The sequence below is a fragment of the Budorcas taxicolor genome, chromosome 11 (assembly GCF_023091745.1).
Source record: "Budorcas taxicolor isolate Tak-1 chromosome 11, Takin1.1, whole genome shotgun sequence".
NCBI classification, from domain to species: Eukaryota; Metazoa; Chordata; class Mammalia; order Artiodactyla; family Bovidae; genus Budorcas; species Budorcas taxicolor.
In genome coordinates this window covers 150271120-150292979 of record NC_068920.1, presented here as the reverse complement: position 1 = coordinate 150292979, position 21860 = coordinate 150271120, and the positions used below count along the sequence as shown (strand labels likewise).

Genomic DNA, 21860 nt, shown 5'->3' with positions numbered 1-21860 from the left:
CCTGAATATCACAAGTATTTGATGCAATGTGTTTTTTTTTTTTTTTCTTTAGGATGGACGAAGGGGGGAGGGTATGGCCACGATGATTAAAAAAAAAAAGCATCTGTGAAAAAATGGTACCCTGCTACTAAGGACGTCAGACAAGCTGCAATGCTTAGGTAATGCAGTCGTCTTCTCGCAGACAGAGCACCTGAAAGGAAGCAGGTTTGGCTAATTTTACTAGTCCTAAGCAGCTGACTTTTCTTGTGAAATCCTCAGGGCGGTATCTCGGGAACTGTTCAAAGTTGCCAGCTCCCAACGCCTGGAGGGTGTGAAGACCGGGATGACGACAGAGACTGGAAAAGAAGGCGGCGGTGTCCTCTTAATTGCCCCCAGAATATCCAAGGATGGTTAACAGGGACCAAACACAGATACACACACAAAGAAACACGGCTTCGGAAGGAGCGGCGCGAGACAGACGGGGCGCGGGGCTGGGACACCAGCTTGGCCTGCACGCCGCGTTCCGGTCCTCAGGGCGGTCGGTCCCACCTTTTCATGGGAAAAGAGGGAATATTTCGACTTGAAACTTGGGGTGCTCCCGTTTTCTCTTTGGTCTGGGTTGTTCAGCTACACTAGCGAGTGATCCAGAAGGCGTGCTAGCTCCTTGCTCGATTTCAGGACGAGGCTGCTCGGGGAGGGGGGGGGGGGGGCGCTGGGAGGTAGGGGGGCGAGACAGGGGGAAGGGGACAAAGGAAGGGGGGATGGGAGGGCGCGGGGCGCGCCGCAGGGCTGAGACGCAGCTCTGCGTCCGGACCGGGTTTGTAACCAGCCCGGGGAAGGGGCCCGATCGCCGGCCAAAGGACTGGCCGGGCCGAGCCCCACGGACCGTTACTCTGGCCTCCATGGGGGGCCGGGGCGCAGAGGGGCCCGGCGCCGCCAAACGCGCACCGTGCGGCTCGTCCCAACGCGGGGAGGAGGGGAGACAGCCGCGGGAAAAGGGCCAAACTGAAAGCGCCAACCGGGGCGAGGGGCTCCCGCCGGCCGGGCCTTTTTAAAGGGATGTCTCGGCCTTGGAGAAAGGGAGAGAAAGGAGGGGAGCGCCCACGTGCCCGGGGAAGGCGGTTGTGTCCAAGCGCCACCTGCCGTCGGCCGGGGGGCTCGGCGGGCTCCCCGCGCCCCTCGGGGGAGCAGCAGAAGCGGCGCCCACCCTCCCCCTCCTGGGGCCCGACCGCCGATCCTCGCCCCTGCCCCCGCCCTCTCGGGCTGTGCGCGTGCCCGGGCGTGCCCCCGCTGGGAGGGAGCGCGCCTGGCCGGCTCACCCAGACCGGCCTCCGGGGTGGGCGGGTGGTGGGGGACTGGGCACAAAGGGGCGCCGGGCCCCTCCCCGGACCCGGTGTGCTCGGTTCGCTCCGACGCTGGGACTGGCTCGGCTCGGTCCTCCCGCCGGGACGGGCGCGGCTCTCGAGCGTACTGGGGAGAGGGGCGCCTCGGTGCACACACACGAATTTTTTTTTTTTTTTAAAGAACACTTTTCGAGACCTGCCTCCTCCTCCTCCCCCTCCCCCACCCCATCTTTGCAGCCCGGGGGCGGGGACGGGGCGGGGCTGCCGAGTTAATCAAGGCTGCGGGGCGGAGCCGGCCCCGGCCATTGGCTAGCCCGCGGGGTGACGTCACCCCGATGACACCCTGATAACTAGTTGGGAGAGAGCCCTGAACTTTTTGCAGAAGGAGCGCGCGCGCGCCTGGGAGTTGCGTGGGGTCCGGCGCCCGCGGCGGGAGCCAGGAGCCGGAGAGAAAGAGAGAGGGGGTCCCCGGGCTGCTCCGACCACCGCCGCCGCCGCCGCCGCCGCCGCCTCCTCTCGCGTCGCGGGCCGCAGCTGCCCCGCGCGCGGGCGGCCCCGAGTCTCCGCAGCCACTGTGTGCAGACTGGAAGGGGGGGCGGGGGGGAGGGGGGGAGCCGCGGACGCGGGGTGCCCAGGACTTTGCAACTTGCCCGGGAAGGTGGAGGGCCGAGCGGGGGAGGGGGAGCCCCGCACGAGACCGAGCGGCCCGGGTGGGAGCGCCCAGCCCCGCCGCGGATCATGGTGCAGCAGGCCGAGAGCTTGGAAGCGGAGAGCAACCTGCCCCGGGAGGCGCTGGACACGGAGGAGGGCGAATTCATGGCTTGCAGCCCGGTGGCCCTGGACGAGAGCGACCCGGACTGGTGCAAGACGGCGTCGGGCCACATCAAGCGGCCTATGAACGCGTTCATGGTGTGGTCCAAGATAGAGCGCAGGAAGATCATGGAGCAGTCGCCGGACATGCACAACGCTGAGATCTCCAAGAGGCTGGGCAAGCGCTGGAAAATGCTGAAGGACAGCGAGAAGATCCCGTTCATCCGGGAGGCGGAGCGGCTGCGGCTCAAGCACATGGCCGACTACCCCGACTACAAGTACCGGCCCCGGAAAAAGCCCAAGATGGACCCGTCGGCCAAGCCCAGCGCGGGCCAGAGCCCGGAGAAGAGCGCGGCGGGCGGCGGCGGCGGCGGGAGCGCGGGCGCGGGCGCGGGCGGCGGCGCCAAGACCTCCAAGGGCTCGAGCAAGAAATGCGGCAAGCTCAAGGCCCCCGCGGCCCCGGCGGCCGGCGGCGCCAAGGCGGGCGCGGGCAAGGCGGCGCAGCCCGGGGACGGCGGCGGCGCGGGCGACGACTACGTGCTGGGCAGCCTGCGCGTGAGCGGCGCGGGCAAAACGGTCAAGTGCGTATTCCTGGACGACGACGAGGACGAAGAGGACGACGAGGACGAGCTGCAGCTGCGGATCAAGCAGGAGGCGGACGAGGACGACGACGAGCCGCCGCCGCACGCGCAGCTCCTGCAGCCGCCGGGCCAGCAGCCGCCGCCGCCGCCGCTGCTGAGACGCTACAGCGTCGCGAAAGTGCCCGCCAGCCCCACGTTGAGCAGCGCGGCCGAGTCCCCCGAGGGCGCGAGCCTGTACGACGAGGTGCGGGCCGGCGCGGCCTCGGGCGCGGGGGGCGGCAGCCGCCTCTACTACAGCTTCAAGAACATCACCAAGCAGCACCCGCCGCCGCTGGCGCAGCCCGCGCTGTCGCCCGCGTCCGCGCGCTCCGTGTCCACCTCCTCTTCGTCCTCCTCGTCCAGCGGCGGCGGCGGTGGCGGCAGCAGCAGCAGCAGCAGCAGCGGCGGCGAGGACGCCGACGACCTGATGTTCGACCTGAGCTTGAATTTCTCCCAAAGCGCGCACGGCGCCGGCGACCAACAGCTGGGGGGCGGCGCGGCGGCAGGGAACCTGTCCCTGTCGCTGGTGGATAAGGATTTGGATTCGTTCAGCGAGGGCAGCCTGGGCTCCCACTTCGAGTTCCCCGACTACTGCACGCCCGAGCTGAGCGAGATGATCGCGGGGGACTGGCTGGAGGCGAACTTCTCCGACCTGGTGTTCACGTATTGAGAGGAGGGGTGGGGTGGGGGCGCCCCGTTCTCGCTCTTTTTTCTCTGGCGGGTGCAGAGCAGGGTTCCTTGGGAGGAAGTCGTGGTGGTCGTGATGATGCTGATGATGATACAAGGTTTTGGTGTCGACGGTGATGGCGGTAGGGTGGAGGGGCGAGAAGAAGATGCTGATGTTGATATGTCGTGACACAAAGAAATTGGAAAGATGCTGAAAATTTTGGTGGAGTTAAAGTGAAATGAGTAGTTTTTGAAACATTTTACCTGTCCTTTTTTTGTCCGTCCCCCCCCAACCTCCTCTCCCTTCCTTGATCGTGTCTCAAGGTAGTTGCATACCTAGTCTGGAGTTGTGATTTCCCGCCCCCCCCCAAATGTGTTTTTGTAATTACTGTTTCTTTTTTTCCCTGAAATTCGCGATGGCAACAAAGGCGGAGGGGACGGGGCGGGGGAGGGGAACGAGGACCCGCTCCGGAAGGCGCTGTTTGAAGCTTGTTGGTCTTTGAAGTCTGGAAGACGCCTGCAGAGGACCCTTTGGCAGCACAACTGGGGAGTTGGTTGGAGATTTCTTTTATTTTATTTTATTTTTTTCTTAAGAGATCTTAAGAACTGGTGAATTTTTTTTAAAAAAATACAAACACAAAAACAAAAAAGGGACCATGGCAAATTTTTTAATTTAATTTTATTTTTTTGGAGGGAGAAAACTGATGTCTTCTATGCATCCGATTCTTAACAAAACTGCAGGGAGCTTGAAAAAATGCAGACTGTACAAACGCTTACAAAAAAAAAAAAACTGTGAACTGACTTAAGATCAGAGTTTACTTTTCAGATCAAATTGTTTATGGTTTTACAAATGTGATTTCTACTTGCCAACTTTTTTTTGGTAACTTGTTCCCTTATACCTCCTTGATTGAATACCAGGCAGCCTAGACCTCAGTACAAAAGGTATTGAAACATTTTTGATACATAACAGACCTCAGTCTTTTTTAAAAATTAATATATTTTCAGGCGTATTTTTGTACAGTGAAAAGGGAACATTCTTGCTGTGTTTTTTCAGTAAGACTTTCAGGCACTTCTTCCCTTTTGATTTCTTTTTTTCCTCTTATTATTTTTTTTTTTTTTAGCATGCAAGTATGTTGGTACGTTATGTCCTGGTTTAAAAAGGATTAAAATTTTAAAATAATCCTTGCATCTAAAGGCCTTGTGGTTAAAAAAAAAAAGCAAACTTTTTTTGTACAGCTATAGTAGAGATTTGTTCAATATTTGTAGGTAAAGATTTATTGAAAACGGTGATATAGACCTCAGAGCTGTTATCTTAGTTTAAAGATTGTATATGTACTGTACTATAGTAGGACTTTATGTATCTCATACGCTGTGATATGTGGATGGGGCCCCAGATGGAAGGTTTGAAACTGGATTCTCGATTTTTAGCAAAAAGAAAAAGGCACATAGTTTAAAAAGTTTCTCATTGTGTGCAATATAATCTAAATAAAGTACAGACCATCTGCATATTTTGTAGCAAATGGTGGCAAAGCAGACTCAATGCACTGTCTACAGCATTGCCTGGTTTTTTTTTGTTTTTTTTTTTGGTGCTGGAAGTCTGTATCTTGACAATTTTAATAAATCAGCTGGAACTGATAGAAACTCGCATCGCCCATGGTCTCTATGGAAGTCCTACTGGCGGTGGTGTCGCAGGGCATTCAGAGACGAGGCCCTTGTGCGCGCGGGTGGGAAGGTGGCACCCTCCCCATATTCTCCGGGCTTCGACTGGAAGTGCTAAATGACCAATTCCTCGCTTCTCTTTTCCGGTGGCTGGTTAGGCAAACCCGGGGCGGAGGATTCTTTTCTCTCGGCCTTCCTTTCACTTCCCCTTTTGCAACCCCATTTCCTTTCTCACCTCCTCCTCCGCGAGTCCCACCCTTCTCTCCCTGCCCATCCGGACGGCGGGCGGGTGGCGCGGGCACCGGGCCGGGCGGGGGTCAGCCTTTTCGGCGAGGGGCCGCGTCGGGGCTGCGCGTCGTGGTAACCCGCGCCCTTGGGTGGCCAGCGCTGGGCGCGCGCGGATGCTCGCTGTTCTCCCTCCTTAGAGGCGGGGGACAGCCGTTTCCAATTTTGAATTTTTTTTTTTTTTCTCGACGCTGCATGTCCGCCTGTGCGCTGGTGGGAAGCGCTGCTACAGTTCTGGACCGCGAGCGGTGACCGGCGCTGGGGCGTGGTGGTCGGTGTTGAGTCTCTTTTCGGCGTCGCCGGGAGAGCGGGGCGCGGTGGGCCCGAGGCTGGGGAAGGAGCGCGCGGAATGCTGGCCTAGGGCGGCGGGAGGAACGGGGCACGGCCACCGGAGAGTCTGTGCGGGACGAGCTGGCCGGGGGCGGGGGGGGGGGTGCGGGTGGTGCGTGTAACCAAGGGCGCCTGGGGGGCGGCCGGGGACCCCAAAGACAGGGCCCCGGGTCCTGGGCGCCTGGCTTTATCCCCGCGGACGACGCGCGCGCCTCGGCGCCGCGCCCTGGGGCCTGGAGACGCGCGAGAAGACCCGCGCCGGGGCCGCGAGGCCGCCGAGCTGCGGGGATGAGCGGGAAAGCCCACCCGGGCCCCCGGCTCCAGGGTCGCGCGCCGGCTCCAGGGCCGTCCTGGAGATGGCCGGGGGCGGGGGGGGGCGGGGGCTCCTAGGTGGTTCGGCCCTTGCCGAGTTCTCCGTGAGGGGCACCGTTTGCCTGGCCTGTCGACTCCCGCTCCCCCACTCTCGTTTCCCCAGACCCGGCCGCCTGTGTCACGGAGTCTTCGTGGTGGGCCCGGCTGGCAAGCGCCGCCCGGCACGCGCTCCCCTGGCCCCGCGCCCTTTCGGTGCCTTCGACCCGTCTTTCCCCGGGGGCCGCGCCGAGGGAGGCAGGGAGGCTGCGCGGAGGCCGCGCCGGGGCCCGAGCGCCAACCTCAAGCTCTGCCTCCGAGAGAGCGGGCGCCTGCAGTGGGGGAGGTTTGCAGTGGCTCATTGAAACTAGGTGCAAAATCACCACTACTCTCTTGGTCACCTACTGCAATGATTTACCAAGGTTTGGTCTCCGTTTTTATCGAGATGCTGGCGAGATGAATGCTCCACGCATTGCCGGGAGCTGCTAGGCCAGGGGCGCGCGGGCACCCTTCCAGCCTGGCTTCCTTCTTCCCTGCCTCTAGGGCCCCGTCCCTGCCCGTTTGGCCTTCCCCGGCCTCCCTCCTCTTCTCGGCGAGTCTCCACCCCGGCCCCTACCCCTGGGATGCGAAGCCAGCAAGCTTTGGCCGTAGATGGACACATTTCTTTTCTGTGGCTGTTCATTTCTAGGAATCATCAGATTTCCGTAGAACACTTGGGAGGAGAAAGGGCTGAGGGTGTTAAATAACAAGGTTCTCAACATTAGAACTGGATCTCTGGAATTGTTTACCTCCCCCCCCCACCCCCCCTCCCAAATGATAAGACTGATGTAGTCGTTGGTGGGACATTTATTTTAGCCACGAGTAATTGAACCAGCGGTTTACAATTGACGCTTCTCTGTGCTGGGAATTTTACATGGTGGCCCTCTGCTGCAGTTCTAAAACTTGTTGAAAACACAAACCCATTCATAAAATTGAGTCGATGTACTTGGAAAACCTGAAAACTTTGCATGTATTTTATGTCTCAATCATAGATGAATCGGACATTTTCTGTGGTGAGGTAGAAACTTTGCAGTAGTAACGTAATGATTTGGCTTCAGAATGGAAAAGCATAGTCTGGATGAAAATTTTCAAGAAGTTATGTAGCCTAAGTTCTTGATAGTAAAAGAAGAAAAAAAAATAGAGATCGGCGATCTAAAATTAAAAACCTGTTAGAACTCAGGACAGGCGCTTGAATGCGCTTTTAACAATATTTAAGGCTGTTTTGATGAATGCATTGTGAAAATCATTCTTAATTCTTTATTGAATGTCTAAAACATAATATAAAACACAAGGTATTCTTGCCACTGGATAGTCTTCAATAAAAGTTTTAATTGCATTTTTTTGGTCTCTTAAGAAAGTCTTATTTTGAACTAAGCATTGACAGAATATTTTTAAATAGTAAGGGGGGAGGGGGGAGGGATGCCTAGTGCACTGCAGTTTAGTCAGTGGGTATCCTGCTGTTTGTAAGTTGTTCACAGATTTAGGATGGCATTTTACTAAGATTTCCATCTTAAAGAACTTGAACCAGCATTCTCTTATTCTTTAAACTGTGGAAATAATCTTCCAGTTTTTACACTCTGATATGCATCCTTTTATTAAAAATATATAATGCTAATGAAGGCAGTGTATTTAAACTGTGCTTTGCAAATATTATGTATGTTATGAATGACTACGGTCACAGGGCAAATTATTTGTTAGATCCTTTGGGGGGAAAAATCATTAAAACCATTTTGAGCAGAGATGTTTCATTTTAATGTTAATTGAGAGGAAGTGATTTAAATATGCATGTATATAGCAGTCAGGATCACTTAGGGTTCTTTTTTTTTTTTTCTTTGAGAAAGAAAAAGACTCAAACAGCAAGACTTGTTTTTCCCTTGTCTGGGAGTTGGAACCAGAGTCATTTGCTATTGGTACACTTTGAGAAACTAACGCTTGTTTTTCTCTTCAGAATTTAAATGACTTTTGAAAGTAATCTGAGAAATAAAGCAAATAAGTTGCTCTTTTTTAAAGTAGTCATTCAATATAAATATATTATATCAATCTTAACTTTTTTATTCTCTGATATGATTAATAATATGTATATTCTTACTTTTTCTTCTAATGGGCATATGTATCCTTGTGAACACTTTATAGAGAGGTTTTCTTGGACTCTCCCATTTATAGAATCTTTATACTCTTTTACTGTGGTCCCCTGCTTTTAACAGATTTCTGAGGCCAATATATTTGTGCTTTTTTCTTATGTAGGATGACCAGCGAAAATAGTTTACTGAGTTGTCAATTTTATCAGTAGATAAGAAACTTTCTTTATTACAGCTTCAGGGAAGATTTTTCAGGATATTTCTCAGTTATTGTAAGGGCCAAATTTTATAAAATTTCATTAGGAATGTCAGTTTCAAATACCCTTTGTATAGCCTAGGCCTGTAAGAATACCAAGACTGAGCCTTATGTATCTAACACGGGAATTCACAAGCTCCCAAAGTAACCGTCTCCATGTAATGACTCTTAGACGTGCTTTTCAGCCATCTGGCTAGTTTAATCATTGGTCCTTTCTCACTGTTCATTTATTGGATTTTTTCTGCCACACCCCCTTTCATTTGATGATCTGGCAAAGTCTGCTCTTTGATAACTCCTTTTTCTTCCCTCTCTGTGGGGCCCTCATTTTCAATCACAATAAAGATTAAACGCAATTTCTTAAACTCAGTTCTCTTCCATTTTATCTTGCTACTGGCTGTTTTCTTGAATCCTAACATAGCTTTTTTTTCTTCCTTTTTTCACTGTAGTTATTTTTTTTAACACTACCTATATCAACTAGCTGCCTAATTAGTTTTATCTCTTCCATGTGGATGCAGTGAGTTTTTAAGAGAATTTCACAAACAAGTAGTTTTTTAGTGAACTTAAACAGAAGTTTAAAGGAGACCTATTTTTATACTCAGTAAAAGCACAAAAGTGCAGAAAGTATACAATGGCTTACAAAGGGAAACATAAGTTCATAATGTTCCATGTATAAAAGTAATACTTTTATTGGGTAGAGATACTCCGAGAAGATTCAATACCTCTGCCAGTGCACAGACAGGACTGTTTTACATGACCCGGGAACTTCTGTTGCAAATGGATCACTTCTCTGTAGAGAAAACAAACCACTAAGAGCAATATGGTCAAGTGGAGATGTGTTTTGACATGAGCGATTGGTGAATTGAGACAACCTGGATGGGCAGACGTGAGGCTTCCTTCTCAATGTTTGATCAAGCTTCTTTTACTTAGTCACATAGACGTGGATTTTCTCTGCTGTGAAAATGACACAGCAGAGCAGTATGACAAGCTGTTGGAAAATGCGTAAAAACAAAATTCACTCTAGGGTCGTTGAAGTGACTTTGACGCTGACCTTATTTTCTTAGACCTATTATATTTCCTCGTTATAAAAAAAAAAAAGCCACTGGAAATATTGCTAATATGCAACCTAAAGAATTTTGATCAAATAGATATTGACAAAGGGCCCTCTTGACACACATTTCTTCATCCAGCTTCTATTCAGAAACACAGTGCTCTTGGATCACATCGGGCAAAACATTCTATGCCATTACCCTTAATTTCCCATTTTGTCTATTTTCACTCTTGTACATATGTGGTGGGTTTAAGAGTCTTTGGCATTTGTTCCATGACACCCTTTTCTGGAACGGACTGTTTTAGGAAGGAGCCTGCTGTTCCAACGTGGGGCTCCTAGCGGTGGTGGCGTAACAGCGCTCCCTGGAGGCCACCAGGACGGGGCCACCTGACACCCAGAGCAGTTTCCAGCAGGACGCTGCCCAAGTCTGTATTTTCAGAGCCACTCCAGGTTTGGGAGCAGGAAAGTTAAAAAAAAACCCTTTTGTTTAGAAGTCTGAGTGGTTTGCGGAGGGGGGGGACCTTTTTTAGAGTTTGCATGCCAGCGCACGACCAGAGGCTGTGAAACAGAGGGGACTGCTCCCTGAGGCCGGGCGCTGGAGGATGATGTCTGATAGCACTAAGGGGAAAAGAAAATGCATGGCGAAGTCTTGTCTTCTGTACCCTGTCTAGCATGCAGTTTCGTGTGTTAAAACGGTGTATGACATTGCTGTATCAAAGTTGTAAAATTAAGCATTATTTATTGAAAACTATGTATTTTTTTGTAAAAACCTGATCACATAGAGCATATCAGTGGCTGTGCTTGGTGTTTCAATGGAACCAGCTTCTCGCCCCACCCCCTTGGTATGCAGCGCTATTGCTCAGGGTTGAAAATAGTATACCCCAATGTCTCTTTTCAAGAGTTTTTCACAGAGGAATACATTTGTTCAAAAGACTCTAATAAAATTGTGTGATTGATCTGCACTTGTGGTTTTCATGTGGCTTTTTTCCTGTTTTGCATCTTGATAACTACTGCTGAGTTTCTAATGTGTGGTCCTCCATACTGATACTGTGGACAGGTTCTGGAAAGTTCTGAGTGTCAGCCTGGAGAGGAACAGGCCCCCAGAAATGCTTTGGGCAGGTTTGAGAGCTGCTGATGTTGCGAATAAGCATGATAGTGATGTCTTGAGATTTTTAACTGGTCAACTGAGTGAGTCAAAGCATAGACTATAGAAGGGTAGATGGACACGTGTTGTCAGAAATGCTTGAAGTAGAAAATGAAGGAAGATTATCAGGGGCAGTTGCTGCTGTTGAATTCAATACCAGCAAACTCCGTTTCTCTGTCTTTTTCTTTTCTATAACAATTTACAGCGTAAATGTATTTTGACATAGAAATCATTCTGTATTGAGATTCTTGATATAAAATACTTTTATGGAAGCCTGTAAGTGATCCTTGGAACTATTACCAGATTTTTTAAAAGATGTGTTTACATGGTGAGTGTTTGTTGTATATTAAATTTGCTTTTGTAGAAATGTTTGTGTTGTATTGTAACAAATTTTCAAGTGCACAACTAACACAATCACACGTAAGTGCTTAGTTACACCAGTTTTCAGTACAAACCAAAGGACAACTCAGTCTCATCATTAGAAAATATAGTCAATGTGTTCACTTCATGAATATCCTAGGAGGTTTTTCACTTTGGTGGAATTTTAGTTTACTTATATTTTAAAGGAAACAAACAAAAAAATAGACTCTGTGTGAATGATACCTGGCATAAACATTCCTTGCAATTAATTACTAAAGGATCCTGAATGTGTTTCAAATTCCTCATTGCGACTCCTTGTGCTGTTCATTATACTCCTTGACTTTCAAGATGTGGGTTTCATAAAAACAGGAAAAAAATAATTAAGCGGTTAAATTATTGAAGAGACATCTATGGCTAAAATATCACTGGTAGGAGAGCATAAAATGTGAAAACTCTGGCTTGGCGAGTGTCCCATTAAATCTAGCCAGGAGTGAAAGGAAGAGGAGATATCCCCTACCTTGGTGATGGCTTATCTGTGAAGGACAGTAGAAAGAGTAACCCTGGACTCAAGGATGAATGACATTCTTGTTGGAAGCTACACTGGTTCTACTTGAAAGGAAATACTTTTATGATATGTATAGCTGGTGAATGGGCCATCACTGAATGCTGATTTTGACATTAGGTCAAGCCCATATAACTTCATTAAAAATGTGATGCACTTTGATCTTTTGAAACTCGTGGGTATGCAATACGGCCTTAGCAGGGGAGGTCCTATCGCTTTACATTTTTGTCATCTCACAGAACAATTGCATAGCTACAGACTGTTCCCTCTGTGCCCAGACAGAAAGCTAGATCTCATCATAGTCTCTCATACACTGAGTAGACTGAAAAAAATGAGGAGGGATAAGATTCGCCTTTTTGATGTCTCTTTATATGAAATAATCACCAGTGTATATTTAGCTTGAGTTTACACATCATAGGTGCCAATCGTTTGGAGTACCCATCATTAGCTACTTCTGCTAGCTTGAGCATATTCCCCTTTTCAGCTGGACCTAAAGACCCTGTCTTTCCCAGGGCCCCTGACAGGTTAATTTGGCCTAGAGGTCCTCAGACTAAAGGATAGCTCATGGGGACTTCCTTGGCAGTCCAGTGATTAGGACTCTATGCTTTCACTGCTGAGGCCCAGGTTCGATCCCTCGTTGGGGATCCCGTAAGCCACCAGCTTGACAAACAGACAAAACACAAGCAAACCTCCCCCCCAAAAAACAAAACAGAAAGATCACTCATGGATGAAAGGCTTGCTTCAAACCTGGAACTCATTCTGTCTCTCTCAAGAGTAAAGCTGAACTAATAGAATCCTCCTCAAATTTGGGCTTGAAAAACGCATAGAGATCTGCTGACTTCTCTGCAGGATTTGGATAGAGGTGGGGAAGGTCTTGCATGGCTGGAGTAGGCATTGTAGCTAGAAGGAGGCCAAAAACAAGGGGAAACTGAGAAGCAGAAATGAGAGGCAGAGAAATCCTGAGGGAGAATCCTGTGACTCCTTAGATGGAACTCCACTGCCTGGAGGAGGTGTCCTGGTGGCTGCAGGCCCAGTTCAGTGGGGTTAACCACAGAAATCAGTGGACGCTGGCAGGCTACTCAATAGTTGATTGTCCACTTTTCTTTACTAAAATGCACACTTTGGTTTGAATCACAATAAGACCAGCTGGAAAGGTAGCGTCCCTTGCAGAGAGGTGCTCTGTGACATGGTTCTGAGCAGGGAGATGTTGCTCAGGCCAGCTCAGTGAGACCTCCAGGAAAACACCTTTACAGGAAGGCATATGGGGTGGTCATATGCCATTCTGCAAAGGCTCCTTCCATTTGGGATGTAAATGTGATGGCTGGAGCCACAGGTATGAGCCTGAAGCAGAGGGAAACGGAATTCCAGAGTCCTTGACCAGCCTGCCAGATCACCCCAACCAGAGCTCAGGTTTGAGTAGGTGGCGGTTACACAGATTTTCTCTTAAATGTGGCCAAACCGAAACCAAATAAACCCCTATTTCTTTGGGATTATTTGAGAGTGTCTGTGTTTCTTTTAACCCAGTGAGAACAACCAAAAGCAGTCCAGATAGTCAGAGTGAGGATAGCATGTTAAATATTGGAAAATGAAAGAGTTTAGTCAAATGCACAAAAGTAAAATAAGTTTTCAAAAATGGTAAAGAGGGAAAGAAAGAAATGTCAAGCATTTCCACAGTCACACAGGACATTGGCTTTACCCTCTGAAATTTTAGATTCATTTTTAAGAAACATCTACATCAAAGATTTGTTTGAGAACGACTTTGCATTTGTAGATACTTACAGCTTTAGGATGGCACAGCATCCCACATTCATCTTCAGCTCTCAGATGTGTCAGGACTCCTTCGCCAATAAATAACTCTTCAGGGACCCTGGTCCCCAGCACAGCCTTCCTCACTGTCGTGTTAAACCAGGGCTTATTTCAGTTGGTAGATGTCATCTCAAAGCGAAGGGGTCCTCAAATGCTATTCATTCCTATTTTGTCCCTTATAGGTAAAATTTTGATTTTCTAACGTCGAATGGTAAAAGTCACAAGCTTAGTGGAGTGAATTCAGGACCTAAAGAAGCAGAAGTGAAGGAGAAGGAGGGGGAGGAGGAGAAGAAAGAAGTGGGAGGGAGAGAAGACATTAATAAGGAATCTATAAAGACACACACATATTAACAGCTCAAAACTCTGGGGTCCTCTCGTGAGAGTATAAACAGCTGCACTCAGGTGATTCTGAATGTGTCACTGTGTTCTATCACATTACAAAAATCAGTGTTTATAATAGTGACAGTGAGCCATGAAAAACGTGTTTAAACGGTGCTCATTTGTGACCTATTTAACAAGGCTGGGGAGTATGAGATCATGTCTTAAATATTTCTACTCAACGTCATTTTAAATCAAACCAGAAGGTTCTAGAAGATTCACTTCTGCCTAAGCCCTTTCCACGTGCTAGTGTTTTATTGAAAAAAAAAAAAAGTCTTTTCGCAACAAAATCTAGCAGGAGTTAGTTAATACAAGTAAAGAGCCTTTGCTTGGGGGTGGGGGCCGCACAGGCAAGCTGGAGAGACCAAAAGAGAGCTCTGCGTGGCCCCCAGTGGAGAGGCTTGGGTTAGGAGGCTAAGATGCCACTTTTCGGTCCAAGTCTGTACGATCCAGAGATGTGGAGGAAGGCCTCTGGGCTGTGTGAGGGGCAGGGTGGGTGAGGGGGAGGAGAGGAGGCCTGGCCGAGTAAGTGTAGCCAGAAGCAAAGCAAATTGGAGAGTCCTTGGAGTAGAGCCTTGGGGTAGACCAGATGGCTAGTCACCCTGAAAAGCCCAGAATGACCCAGGAGGCTGGGGACCCTGAGTTGGGGGAGGGAGGCAGCTGGCAGAGGGGAGGTGACCTCTAAGGGTGAGGGAGCGGGAAGATGAATACAGCACGAGGAATAAAGGAATCTGGTTGTGTTTGGATTAAAGGGAAGGGAAAAAAAAAAAAAAAAAAGAGTCCGGGAAGAGAAACAGTAGAGTCTGTAAATCTGATTTTTCGCTTGGTTGGTGTGACATTAATGGGAGTGGAGAAGGGGGAGGAAGGCCAGGGGCACTCTTGGGGACATTTCATATTTTAGTTGTTGTAAAAACATCTGTGGAGAAAAGTCCTTGAAGTCAAGAGCTGGCCCAGGGGTGATCCCAGGTGGCCCAGAGGTCTGGTTGGGATTCCTGCCCTTTCTCTTCCAGTTTCTATGTGGATGGTAATTCCACGTGGTCACCCTGCTTCTCCGTCCCGCCCACCCCCCAAAGATGAAATCGGAGCAGAAGGGACTCAGCGTGTCTGTGGGAACCCCCACCCTGCAGCCTGGAGAGCCCGGTTTCGTCTTTATGCCGTGCATCCCTGGAGCGGGGATCACCGTGCCACGTGCCTGGCCTTGCTCTGAGTGGTGCAGCAGCGCTTGGGCACACATGTGGTCATCAGGACACCACGTGGTCCTTGGCTCCTAGAAAGAGTTCAGTCATCGCAGGCAATGCCTCAGGCTGTCACCCTGCAAGGGCAAGGACCCTGCTGCCTTGTGGGGTCCTGAGTTCCCAGAACCTGGCACTTCCTCTCTTGTGTGCTGCAGGAGTAAGTCAGAAGTGAGGCTGTACCGGAAATCTCTGGGCTGGGGCTCTGGGGACTCACCGGGGAGCACAGGTGGCCGACCCTGTGAGTGGAGAAGAGGCCCCACGGTGAGTCGGCCAGTGTCAGAGCAGAAGCCTGGTCAGTTCCAGAAAGGAGACTGGCCACTAACATGCCCTCCAGGGTTCTCCTCCTCTCCTGGGGAAGAGGGCGCAAGGCAGCTCACTGATATTTCAGGAGAACTTTCCCATGCTGCATTCTCAGCTGGAGCTTCCTGCTGCCACACCTGAAGGAGGTCATCCCCAGCTACCTTGGAGGCACTCTTAAAAATACAGCAGAGAAGCAATTTAAATAGCGACACAGTCTTACTGGGACAACAGTCATTTGTAATTCCTGACTAGTGAGGTGGTGTCAGGACGGTTGGTCACCTTGGATTACTCCATAGGTGAGAAAAACCACGCATTAAATAGAGATCTCAGATTTGCGTCCATCAAGGAGGTGAAGAATAAGAGTTAGAAATGATTTTTTGATACATTGTCATTTTAAAGTAGTTCAGTGGTCTCTAAAGGTAATAAAGCCTGCAATTATCAGTCAGAAATCATTTTTCTGTGAGCTCTTTAAGTACTTATCGCTCTTTTTGAGAAGCTGAATTCAGGTCCTGATGCAACGATCTCCGAAAGAGGTTGCTTAGCATCCTCTGAAGGATGGCGGTGGAAAATAGCTGTGCTTTGTTTATATTTCCTTTCTAGTTTATGGAAATGATATTATCCTTTCATAGCATTTACTGATTAGATTGACGGTGGCACATGTATATAATTTGGAAAATAATACTTACATTGAGGGTGATTGTTCAAAAAATTTAATAGCCAGGACTGAAGGACGTGACAAGAATAGAAGCCTCTGTCTGTACTGGAATACAGAGATAGCGTGCTCTCCTGCAAGGAACAGTGGATGAAGAAATAGGGAAGTGGTTTCCAATTCTGTCCAGTCTCCTGTTCAGCTGTGCCGCCTTCCATTAGTTGCTCTGCCTCTCTGGTTCCTTGTGTCTTCATGCATAAACTGGTGGTCGAACTAGATCGTATTTGAGATTCCCTTCAGGTCTAACAACTAAATGATAGTTGTTAGGCAATGGCACCCCACTCCAGTAGTCTTGCCTGGAAAATCCCATGGACGGAGGAGCCTGGTGGGCTATAGTCCATGAGGTCGCTAAGAGTCGGACACGACTGAGCAACTTTCCTTTCACTTTTCACTTTCCTGCATTGGAGAAGGAAATGGCAACCCACTCCAGTGTTCTTGCCTGGAGAATCCCAGGGATGGGGGAGCCTGGTAGGAGGCCGTCTATGGGGTCGCACAGAGTCGGACACAACTGAAGAGACTTAGCAGCAGCAGCAGCAGAACTATCTTAGGCCTGAAAGGTCTTAGAACTAACTTAGACCTGAAAGGTCTAAGCAGCCAACATTTATTTACTCAGAGAGGGCCTGTTTGGAGGCATTGGTGTAAATTCGTGCTTTCAGAGTCTGCAGGTCCTGTAAAGGAACGAATAAGGAAGACAACCAGACACCCTGTGGCCCGTGGAAGCTGGAGAGACAAGGCCTCACTGATGTGGGCCCTCGGCCCTGTGTTTCATTCTGTTGTTTGGGGGCGGGTCTGTGTTGCACTTTAAAAGAGAGGAGAGAAGTTAATTATTTTTGAGATAAGGAAATTCTCAAACTCAAGTTATATTTTTTGTTTATTTTCTCGTTGAAGTATAGTAGATTTACAATGTGTTAGTTTCAGGTGTGTAGAAAAATGAGTTATTATATATATATATATATATTGTTTTTCAGATTATTTTTCATTATCGGTTACTACAATGTATTGAATATCGTTCCCTGGGTTACGTAGTGGGTCCTCGTTATTTGTTTTTTATATAGGTCAGCATGACATAGTGACTGAACAACGATGTAAGTATGCATCTGTTAATCCTAGTTCCCCATTTATCCAGCCCCCTCCATTTCTCGTTTGTACCCATTACTTTGTTTTCTATGTCTGTGAGTCTATTTCTATTTTGTAAATGAGTTCATTTGTATCACTTTTTTAAAGATTTCACATATAAGTGACATCGTATGGTATTTGTCTCTCTCTGTCTGGCTTACTTCACTTAGTGTGACAATCTCTGCCTCCACTGATGTTTCTGCAGATGGCTATTTCATTCTTTTTTATGACTGAGTAGTAGTCCATCTTTATCCATTCATCTGCCAATGTACATTTAACTTGTTTTCATGTCTTGGCTACTGTAAATAGTGCTGCAATGAACACTGGGGGGCATGCATGCTTTCAAATTAGAGATCTCGTCTTTTCCTGATATATTCTGGGAGTGGGATTGATGGATCATGTGGTAATTGTATTTTTAGTTTTTAAAGGAAACTCCATGCTGGTGGATAGAAGTTTTTTTAAAAACATCATTTTTATTTCAGCTGATGAACATCTTTAACTGCAAAACCACAAGCATATTACAGCATTAAAACACGTAACATTTCACAAAACACGAATCTGGTTTTCAAACGCAAGAAATAAATGACAAAATCACACAGTCAAAATAACAGACTTCTGGGCCCACTTTCCAAAATACTGATTTGGTGTCTTTGAAGTGAGACCTGGAAACTGTACATTTAACCCTTGTATCCAGGTGATTCTGAGGCTGTGGGGCCACAGACCAGCTTCTGAGACCCAGGGCCCTAAATCTGAGACAGAATCATACAAAACAAAAATTTATTTTGCCCAAAGCCAGCGTCTCAGGACCAAGTAATGAGAATAAACACACCCTTGTCTTGCCACACCTTGACTTTTCTTTGCTTGTTCACTGAGTGGCTGCCATGGGAAGGGACCGTGAGAAAATAAAGGAAAATGGGACATCCTGCAGACCTGTAAATAATGTGCAGTCTGAGCGTTTAACACGGTTCAGACACTGTCCTAATCGCTCGTCTCTTTTTATCTTCTGGATAGTGAGGCAGTGGCTCTGACACATGCCCAGCCATCAACATTGTGATGCCCAGCAGTGAAATCAACAGTTCAGTTCATTTCAGTTGCTCAGTTGTGTCCGACTCTGCGCTACCCCGTAGACAGCACCCAAACTCCATCTCCATTGAGTCGGTGATGCCATCCAACCATCTCATCCTCTGTCGTCCCCTTCTCCTCCTGCCTTCAATCTTGCCCAGCATCCGGGTCTTTTCAAATGAGTCAGCTCTTCACATCAGGTGGCCAAAGTATTGGAGTTTCAGCTTCAACATCAGTCCTTCCCATGAAATCAATGGCGGTTCTCAAATGATGGGCAGGCGTCAGTGTCACTCAAGCTTTGTGTGTTTGGATTTTTACCTGTGAAATGAGGACCATAATCCTTGTTTCATGAGGGTGTTCTCTTGCTTAATTAACATTTGTAAAGCTTTTGGAGGCCTACCGACTTAAATTAATGGACATTAAAACTGACATCCAGGTCCAGTGATACAAAGCCTTGGGACTGGGTACTCAAGGAGAGAAAAGAAAAGAAAAGAAATCTGAGTTGGGACAGATGGTTTGTTATATACTTTTAGATACAAAATGAAACAGGAGATGGAGGTGTTCTACAAGAGCTAACAAAGACACAAAGCAAAAAGGACATGCAGGGGAGATGCAGCTTGGGATTGGTTTAGAGTTGAGGAGACATGGAATGACTTAGTCAACTGCTGAAGGAGTGTGCCTGGCTAAGTGACTAGTCACTATGCTGATAGCTGGGGGCCACAGCACTTTAATAGGAAAGGCCAGTCAAAAACTTTTAGAGAAAATGTTGGGGAGTCCAGAGTGGCCCCTGGGATTGTTAATGTCCATGAATATGTGACTGGGCTAAGGGATGCCCAAATAGCTGATAAAACCTTATTTTGTGGTGTGTGCAAGGATGTTACTGGAAGAAATGAGCATTTGAACCAGTCAACAGAGTGAAGAGCAATCACCCTCACCAATCCTGTGAGGACCCCAGTAGAAAAGAAACTCACGGGAAGGTTGGGTTTGCTCTCTGCTGACTTTGTGCTGGGTGTCCACCTTTTCCTGCCCTCAGACATTGGAGCCCCTGGATCTTTGGCCTTTGGATTTGGCAAACTAACGCTAGCAGCTTCCCTGTTTCTCAGGCCTTTGGCCTTAGAAAGAGTTAGACCACCAGCTTTCCTGGGTCTCCAGTTTGCAAATGGCAGATCATGGCATTCTTAGCCTCCATGATCATAGAGGCCCCAGTCGCCATATTAAATTCCCTCTTGCACATCTCTATGAATCCTATTGAAGAGCCTGGACTAATATAGACCTCCAGTCCTATTTCCAAATCCTAACACCCATAGTGATTTTCTCTCACTTCTAACTAATTCCATTCCTGAAAACAAAGCACAATAATTTAAGGGAATCAGAAGATCATATTAATTTTTAGGTGGCAATTTTCTTTTTAGCAGTTTAAGCTTGATTTTTTTTCTCCTGACAGGTAAGACAATTATATTTTTTCCAGTAGCCATGTACAGATATAAGAGTTGGACCATAAAAAAAGCTGAGTGCCAAAGAATTGATGCTTTCAAACTGTGGTGCTGGAGAAGACTCTTGAGAGTCCCTTGGACAACAAGGTGATCAAACCAGTCAATCCTGATGGAAATCAACTCACTAGAGGGACTGATGCTGAAGCTGAAGCTTTGATACTTTGGCCACTTGATGTGAAGAGCAGACTCATTGGAAAAGACCCTGATGCTGGGAAAGATTGAAGGCAGGAGGTGAAGGGGGTGACATAGAATGAAATGATTGCATGGCATCACCTCACCGAATCAATGGACATGAGTTTGAGCAAAGTCCGGGAGATAGTGAAGGACAGGGAAGCCTGGTGTGCTGCAGTTCATGTGGTCACAGAGTCAGACATGACTTAGCAATTGAACAACAACAGCAAAGACTTCCATTAGACTAAGCAAAGGAAACAATTGCATAGCTCTATTTCAGTGATGGATGGTGGTTCTGTTAGCTTTGGGTGTTTTTTTTTTTTCTTTTTCTTTGCTGTTGGTTATTTTTCTTTTAGTTTGTAAAGGTTTCTAATAATCTTCAGGATGAAAGATACTATGTAGTGAGTCTTATTATTATATTTAATGAATTTTTGCAGTTAATATTTCACAAACAAAGCATATAAAAATCATTCATTTCATTTTCTAGATGGAGAAATATTAGCATATTAACATAGCCATAAATTTACTATGCCATAGATAGAAAATTAGTATTGAATACATAATATAGGTAAGAAAATATGATGGTTTACAATATAAAAATAAAAAACATTTGTGGTTGCCCACATAATTCTATTTGAGCGTCTCTAATTATTCCACAAAATATCCTAAGAAACAGCAGACACTAAGCATTGAATAATGGCCTGGTGCCAAATGTGATTCTTGCTACTTTTGAAATTGTTGACTTCCCCATTAGCAAGATACAAAAAAATGCTAATAAAATATTTACTAGCTATTACTTTTTGTGACCTATTAGTGGAGTTCACTAATGGACTCAGGCTTCCTAAACGGAAAGTTATGTTCCTTTAGCATCTAAACCCGAACCCCTCCTGTAGAATGTCTGCAATGTTTTCTGAACTATTTTCTCATGTGCTTTTCAAGGTCACATTTGGCCCTGAACCCAAAGCACTGTCATATAGCACATAGAGCAAAGAGCCAGGGCTCTTAGGTGCAAGCAGTAGAAATCAGCTCTGGCCAACAAATAAAAACAGACAAGTGTACTGAACAGTAGAATCTTCTGAAAAGCTGCAGAACCCAGTTTGTAAACAGAAAAGCAAAGAAGGCTGGGTAGCAGCTAGCACGAGCCCAAAATCCACGCCCCAAAAGCTATCCAGTGGCCTCTGTGTCAGCAGCCTGTGGGGGACAATTCCACAGTCCCCACAGCTGTGACGCCCCCAAAAATGCTCCATCACTGACACCCGGGGCCTAGCTCCGTGTCCATGATTCTAAGTTCTGAGCCAGTGCATCTAGCCAGCTGGGAATGCTTGTCTTGGTCTTTCTCAGCTTCTAGAGTGAGAGACAGCAATATTTATAAGGTAGGAAATTTCCTGAAGATGGGAGGGAAGACTGATGCAGGGAGAATCCAATATAGACATTTGTGTGTGCATGTCTGCACAAACACACACACAGATACAGGAGATTAAGATATATGATTTGTACTATCATTTGCCAATTTTTTTTGAACTTTTTATTTTGTATTGAGTATAGCCAATTAATACTGTTGTGATAGTTTCAGGTGCAAAGTGAAATGACTCAGCCATATGTATACACGTATCCATTCTCCACCCCCACTCTTCTCCCATCCAGACCTGCCAGTTTTCTTATATCAATTTTTTTTTTTTCTCTTCCTGTAAAAAGAACCTGGGCATTCTTTCTGAATAGTCTGATAGAGTTTAACCAGCACCAGAAATCTCCCATGAAAGTCCTTTACTATTTGCGGTGATTTGAAAGGAAGAAAATAGAAGCAAACCGTTTATTTTGAACCCTTTTGTATACATCCATGATAGAGACTTCTGGAATATGGGAGATCATAAATATAAAAAGCACAAGTACACTCTCAGTATCAACCACTGTTAAATATTGGTGCATCATGCTCTTTCTCTCTGCACACCCAAATACATATACGCACACCCAAATACTCATTCACACATCCAAACACACACACCCAAACACACACACATACATAGTATTTTACAAAATTAGCACTAAGCTGAATATTGTTTTGC

General features: G+C 47.5%; 1 protein-coding gene across 1 annotated transcript; it reads left to right on the top strand.

The window, feature by feature from the left end:
• Positions 1-2060: 2060 nt before the first annotated feature.
• Positions 2061-3422, top strand: SOX11 (SRY-box transcription factor 11). The gene has a single exon (XM_052649777.1). The coding sequence runs from the start codon at positions 2061-2063 to the stop codon at positions 3420-3422; it is 1362 nt and encodes a 453-aa protein (XP_052505737.1).
• The last annotated feature ends 18438 nt before the right edge of the window (positions 3423-21860 follow it).

Bases quoted from the DNA above. Each gene is read 5' to 3' on its own strand.
- SOX11 (XM_052649777.1), top strand. From the start codon at position 2,061: ATGGTGCAGCAGGCCGAGAGCTTGGAAGCGGAGAGCAACCTGCCCCGG.